The sequence below is a fragment of the Mandrillus leucophaeus genome, unplaced genomic scaffold (genome assembly GCF_000951045.1).
Source record: "Mandrillus leucophaeus isolate KB7577 unplaced genomic scaffold, Mleu.le_1.0 Scaffold291, whole genome shotgun sequence".
Lineage (NCBI taxonomy): Eukaryota > Metazoa > Chordata > Mammalia > Primates > Cercopithecidae > Mandrillus > Mandrillus leucophaeus.
Genome location: NW_012103043.1, coordinates 1,200,893 through 1,207,730, shown reverse-complemented (window position 1 = coordinate 1,207,730; position 6,838 = coordinate 1,200,893). Strand labels below are relative to the sequence as shown.

Genomic DNA, 6,838 nt, shown 5'->3' with positions numbered 1-6,838 from the left:
TCTCAGCTCACTGCAACCTCTCCCTCTTGGGTTCAAGCAATTATCCTGCCTCAGCCTCCTGAGTAGCTGGGACTACAGGCACCTGCCACTACGCCCGGCTAATTTTTTGTATTTTTAGTAGAGACGGGGTTTCACCCTGCTAGCCAGGATGGTCGCAATCTCCTGACCTTGTGATCCACCCACCTCAGCCTCCCAAAGCACCAGGATTACAGGTGTGAGCCACCGCGTCTGGCCCCTACATTCTTTAGAATTCTGTTCTCTCATTAGCCAGCCCAACGCTACTCCAGTCCCTGTGGCAGATAACAGTTCCTTCTTAACATTTCTTCCACCTTCCCTGCAGCATGCTGTCTGCTGCTTGGACCCTAGCCTGGCCCTGCCACTCACCCAACTGCAAAAAGGGAAAACACCAGACGCTCTTCCTTCCCGATTCCTTGGCCTGAAATGACTTCACTCAGCCTTGAAGTCAAGCAGCATGGTGTCTATGCAACTTTGTGATGACTGAAATCTGAGACCCTCTTGAAATGGTTCAAATCATTTCTGGTATAGATTTTAAAATGATGAAAGCTTCCCAAGCAGTTGCATTAGAGAATGGTTACAAGTTTCATTTTGGGCATGGGTTACATCTCTGCCTCACTCTCCGTGGGGATACATGCTGGGGTGTCCTAGGGAATGGAGGTGTGGCCGTCCTGAGTCCAGGGTCAGGGGTGGCTTCTGGCCTTGGTTTCCTGACTCCTCTGGCTGGTCCTCAGTGTCCCCCCTACCCCAGGTCCTTCTTCCTCAGCTCAGAACCCACACACAGACCCCTAGCCTGGCCACCACTTTGACTTCTCACCAGCAGCTGCGACCAGCCAGCCCAAGCTGGCTCTCACTCACTGACACCATTGCCCCGATTCTGCCGCCCAACCCTCCTCAAAGCCCAGAGAACTGCAGCCCGCCTGGACCCATGTCACTCCTCTGTCCTACCTATGGCTGCCTTCTGTGGCTGAGTCTTCATGTCTCTGTACATCGACTGGAGTCCCCGCCCCGAGAGGCATTCTGACAGCATCCCACACGGAGTGACCCTGTCCTGGAGGGCAGTGCCAGGCCTGTGCAGCCCCGGCCTGGCTCACACACCTTCCTGCACACAGCAGCTCGGGTGGCATGAGAACTGGCTGGGCACCGAGGACCCTGCAGGGTGCCGCAGACACAGAGCGAGGGGGTTACCTGTATGCATTTTTGGAAACAGGGCGAGGATCAAACTTAAAGAAGATGATGCACATGGTGGCGCAGGGCGGCTCTGCTCACACAGGTCCAGAGGTCTGCGGGAAAAGGAAAACACCGAGTTGAGAGGATGCCAGATACTCAGAGCTGCCCTCCAAACCTGCAACAGGCCAGAACAGAACCACCTCTGTGGTGCCTGTACCGCTTGCTGGGTGTGGGGGAACTGGACACCACATTCCTGGCCAGCGCCACACAAACACCTCCCAAACCCACGCACTCATCAGCGCTGGCCAGACTGTCTCTCCACCACCTGCAACACCAGCCCTGAACAGAAGCATCTCATCAGCACCACGGTACTCTGAAGGCTTGGACACACCGAGCTGAGGGGCTGGGGGGCCCAAAGGGGGCAGCAGCAGTGAGGGCAGGAGCCACACTGTGAAAAACAAACTTACCCATCCAAACTTAAAGAATGAACTCAGAGACCCAGAGAACAGAAAAAGTGAGACTTTTAATGACAGTCTTGCAAAATCAGGTGTCAGGTAGGCAGGCACACCTAGCACAGTTTCAACAAGCAATTTATCCCCTAGTGCGCAGGTCCCTCCCCTAGATCCTATAGGCCGAGTACTATGGGGTCACAATTTTTCCTGGACGTCGCCTATTAATTGTTGGCTCGGGGCTTCAGGTGTTTTTTGGGGGTTGTCTTGCTGTATTTTGCTGCAGGCCACAATGCATTGCAGTCCTACTCAGCTCAGGGACTTTTTAAGTATTTAACTTACGACCTAAGTAGTAGGCAGGCTGATAAGAACGGACAAAACGAGCTATTTTGCAGGCCAGTAAACTTTCAGCTTAGACTAAACTTCTTTGGTTCGGGTGAAGGCAACTAAGCGGGGGGAAAGAGGAGGCTGACAAGCACACATCAGCTATCCAAGCAGGGGCCTAGTATGTCCTGTTTCTTCTGTAGTTTGCGGACCTAAGCCAATTCAAGGCACTTTGTCTTGGAAACGGACCACTGTATACATTTTTCCTTTAAGACCGTCCTCCACATGCACATCTCCTCCCCTACAACAGCACCAACCCCACCCCACATGCTACCAATGGAGGCAGCCCTGCCTCCGCCCCCATCCTGCCAGGCAGGACAGCATGGCCCACTCACCTGGGATGCAGGGCCTACAGGCCCCACTCAGCACACACACTCGCCATCCCACAGGACCCGAGGGCCCCACACACCCACAGCAGCTGGCATGGACACGTGCCGTGGACACGCTGGGTGACTGCACACTTAGCACACACCTCTTCCCCACCCAAGGACCTCTGGGGCCCAGAGCAGGCAGTTTTCCACAGTGCAAACGAGTGGAGAACGGAGATTAGATCCCGAGGCCAGCCAAAGGTGACACCCAAGTTTCCTGAAATGTGCACGTGTGCAATGATTTAGTGACATGGCTCGAGGGCAGAGCCAGTGCTCATAGCTGGGACATGGGACAGCCAAGAAGCTGTTCAAATACTGAAGAGAGCCAAAAAGATTCCTCCAAGAAAAGTCTAATGAGTAGGGAGGGTGGTGAAGAGGGTTCAGTGTATGTGCCTCCACAGGCACGGGCGTGAGGGATAGCCACTGGGCACCGTCTGCTTCAGTGAGGAGCTGGTGGCTGTGCAGTTGAGGTGTTGGGACAGCAATGAGCACCACCTGCAGATGCACTGGGTGGTGGGGGATGGACAGCCATTTGAGATGGTCTGCTCTCTGCATAGGATGGGAAACTAAAGGGTGTGTCGTTACAAGGGGTCCCTGTGAGAAGCAGACTAGGGGGCTGGAAGTGGGTTGGGTCCCCTCGCTGGGTGCCCTGGAAGCGCCCATAGGGGGCCATCATCCGAGGGTGGGCAGGCTACTAGGGCCAATCCTTTTGGTGAAAACAACTCGAGATGCTCAATAAAATATGAAAACATCTTAAAAATTGCCAGGAGTTGATGAGCTCATGCAGCATTTGGCCAACACTTGGGAGAGTGTGGTCCACAGAGGACAGCAGAATACAGTGGCCAATCCTGCCTCAAGAGCGTTTGCCCACTGAACACACTGGGGCTCATGCTCTGGTGGCCCCTGGGGGCGAGGGAGACAGAAGACAAGGTCCAGACACCTCTGCAGGATGGAGGACCTAACAGAAGACTCTCCCCTAAGTTAGGCTGGGACTCCAAAGAGCAATGCTCAGGGAGAGATGAACTATAGCCACAGTCACCCCCAGGGCTCATGGGGACATTGCACAAAAGTGGGGGAACGTTCCTGAGAAGCGGTGGCACAGCCGGTTGTCCAGGTCCACACTGGGGGTACGAGGACCCGCAAGCCAAGCACAGTTTTAAGGGGCTCCAGCACTGGCAGTGCCCCTGTGCCTGAAGTTCTCTCTGGAGAAAGATACCTTCATCCTATTCTTCAAAGAAGTCTCAAAATCATTTTTTAAAGACCAGAAGCAGTACATAGTCAGAAAGAACCACATAACGAAAGAAGCACCATGAGCAAGAACCAGCAGAAAGATAACCGTACATGCATCATCAACCAACCATGCTCTGATGGCAGAAAGAAAACAGACAGCTCAGAAATATCTGCAAGGGAAAGGAAGTGATGAAGAGCAAACTGGGTTTACAAAGCAGCAAAAGGAACTGTTTTTTGTTTTTTGTTTCTTTGCTCTTGTTGCCCAGGCTGGCTGGCATCATCTCGGCTCACCACAACCTCCACCTCCCAAGTTCAAGCGATTCTCCTGCCTCAGTCTCCGAAGTAGCTGGGATTACAGGCATGCGCCACCATGCCCAGTTAATTCTATATTTTTAGTAGAGACGGGGTTTCTCTATGTTGGTTAGGCTGGTCTCGAACTCCTGACCTCAGGTGATCCGCCCGCCTCGGCCTCCCAAAGTGTTGGGATTCCAGGTGTGCGCCACCGCGCCTGGCCAAAAGAACTCTTAGGAAGTTCTTTTAGAAATGAAAGCTTCCGTGACTGCACATTAAAGCTCAGCTGTGGGTTTAAGAGCAGATCAGGTGCAGCTGATGAGGCAGAACCCTCCTGAATGCAGTGCAGGAAGATGGGGAGCACGCTGGGCTTTGGGGGTGCACCCAGGTGTCCACCAGCTAGATGCCACTGATGGGGTGGGCCCAGCACTCGCCATGTGGCCAGAAGACACAAGTCCCTTCACTCTGGAGGAGCTGGCCTTTCCTGCACATGAGAACCCCTGGCTGCAGTCACTAGTGAAGCCCTGTCAGCCGGTTCCCACTGGAATCCCACTGGCCTGGAGCCCAGGGCTACCCAAGGCCTGCTCACCAGGGACATGCTCCTCTGGGGTGTTAGAGAAGGCCGTTGGTCTCAACTTCAGCCGACCTCAGCCCTCCCTGGGCTGCACGCCCAGCTGCTGGCAAGGCCACGGATGAGGGCAGTTCTGGCCACTGATACACATAGGACAGAAAGGCACCCCTAATTCAGCTGCACGACCCCACCATCCTAGCTGGCCAGGGTGCAGGGGCAGCAGACCAGCCCTCCAGGCACCAGTGGCAGGGAGGGCTCCGTGGTCCAAGGGAAGGCCATCAACGGATCTCCGGGCAGCCTGGCACTGGAGGTGTGGGCGCAGAGCCAAGAGCTGTGGCCTCGACGAAGACGCGGTCATTGGGAGGGAAGGACCAGAGGAAAGCCAGCCCCTGAGGAGGGGACCATCAGGAACTGCCTTTCTCTCCAATCCCTCGCCCCCTGCTCGAGCCAGGCCCACTGCCCACTGGCCTCCAACCCAGCTCTAGCCAGCAGGTCTCCCCCTCCCCCTGCCAGCTTCACCTCCCCCAGCCTGTGACCTTGCCTTTGCCTGGGCCCCTGTGTGCTCCCTAAGCCAAGCCCTGCAGGTTCCCTAGGTCCTGCACGGCCCCCACACAAGCCCACCACAGCATTCCAACACCCTCTCATGCCTACTGACTTGCCAGGCTCTGGGAGGGAGCCATGGATATAGTCCTTGTCCTTTTGGTCACCACAACTTGATCTGGGCACAGGGCAGGTGGGCACACGGGTGGCCAGGACCACTTCCCACAACTTCCACAGGTCCCATCACACTAGGTGAGGCTGGGCTCCTCAGGGCATCTCTTGTGCCACACAGAGCTTGCACTCAAGGGTGCCCGAGTTGGCCAACTTTACAGGAGGGTTGGTGTCCCAGGGACAATCGTGCCTGGCTTTCCAGGTAAGGCCCCACTCTGCCTGTCCCCAACCCTGCCCTGGGCTCAGCACTTGAGCCAAGCCCAGTGAACTCTCCGCAAGTCCTCAGCAGTCAGAAGGCCACAGAGTGGTCAAAGCCATTCAGGGTTGGCCCTGAGGCCCAGGCGGCCAGAGCCAGACCACAAAGAGCAGCTGAAGGAAGAGGCAGGCAGGAGGGTCTGCGGTCCAGCCAGCGGCCTTGCCCTGGGTCTCAGAGGCCACAGCCCAGAGGCAACTGAACATCTGCAGGAAGCCACGCCCAGTCTCTGCATCCTGCAGGGGACCCGCCTGCCCCATGGGGTTGAGACCACCAGGATATCCTGCACACAACCACCAGGCTTGCAGAAGCAGTCAGATGGTCACACGCCCATCCTCTCCAGGCAGAAAATGCTTTACACACCCCCATCTAGTCACCTGGCCTCACGGCCACTGGGATAGCAGTTGGGCAAGTAGGTTACTGGGCGAGTGGGACAGGTGCCACAAAACCCGGCTGCTGCCAGGGTAGGTCCAAAAGGAGGCTGGGCCAGGGCTCCACAGGGGGGAAGATGCTGATGAGCTCCTCCCGTGCTGTGTGCTCTGTAGCTGTGATCCCATCCCACCACGACTCCCAGGTCACATGGCGGGGATGTGCAAGGTGAGCCTGGAGGGGCTCATGGTGGGGCACCTGCCGGTTGGGCTAGGGGTGAAGAAGCAGTGAGCTGGCCACCCCGAGCAGGCACATGTGGGATGCTGGGATCAAGTGGGCCTCCTGGACCCTGCACCCACAGCCTGGCAGCTCCCCAGAGACCCAGGATGGCCTCAGCACTAGATCTGTGCATTTCTAGCTCTAATCTGCCCAGCCATGCTGCGGACACTCCTGGAAGTCAGCATGCTGCCTTCTGTTCTCCCACAGCAGGAGCTGCTGATCCCCGCCAGGGCGCAAGAGGTCCCTGGGCAAGGTGGTGATGGGCAGCCAGCTTCCTCCTGGCCATGGTGGTTACTGTGCTCACATGTGGTCCTACTAGAAACATCATCTTGAAAGCCACTGGCATGGCACAGGCACATGGCCAGGCCTCACAGGCCCACAGGGGTGGAACAGCCCAGATATGTAGTCCAGGCTGAGGACAGGAGGCCGTGTGGGCAGCAGTCGAGAAGAGCCATACTCCAAGACTGAAAGCAGGGCCTGTGAGGTGGGCAAACGTCCTGCCACCAACCCACAACACCAGCATAGCGCAGCAGGGCAACGTGGCATGGTGGTGAGGTTCCTGAGCCAGGACAAGAAAAGAAGCGTCGTTCTCACGGCTACTTGAGGAAGCATATTACCTCCACTCTGTCGCCCTGGTGCAGTCATGTGATCATAGCTCACTGCACCCTTGAACTCCTGGGCTCAAGCCATCCCCATCCTCCCACCTCAAGCCTCCCAAGTAGCTAAGATTACAGGTGCATACCACCAC

General features: G+C 56.5%; 1 protein-coding gene across 10 annotated transcripts in view; it reads right to left on the bottom strand.

Annotated features, from left to right (window-relative positions):
- TANGO2 (transport and golgi organization 2 homolog (Drosophila)) overlaps window positions 1-6,838 on the bottom strand; it is a 58,202-nt gene that overhangs the window by 36,489 nt on the left and 14,875 nt on the right. For 8 of the 10 annotated variants that reach the window (XM_011986034.1, XM_011986036.1, XM_011986031.1 and 5 more), the window contains one exon: window positions 1,204-1,298. In XM_011986034.1, the coding sequence (XP_011841424.1) occupies window positions 1,204-1,259 (56 nt within the window). In that variant the 5' untranslated portion in view covers window positions 1,260-1,298. Of the gene's footprint in view, window positions 1-963; window positions 1,299-6,838 lie in introns of all 10 variants that reach the window. The other 2 variants (XM_011986030.1, XM_011986038.1) reach the window with 1 other exon arrangement.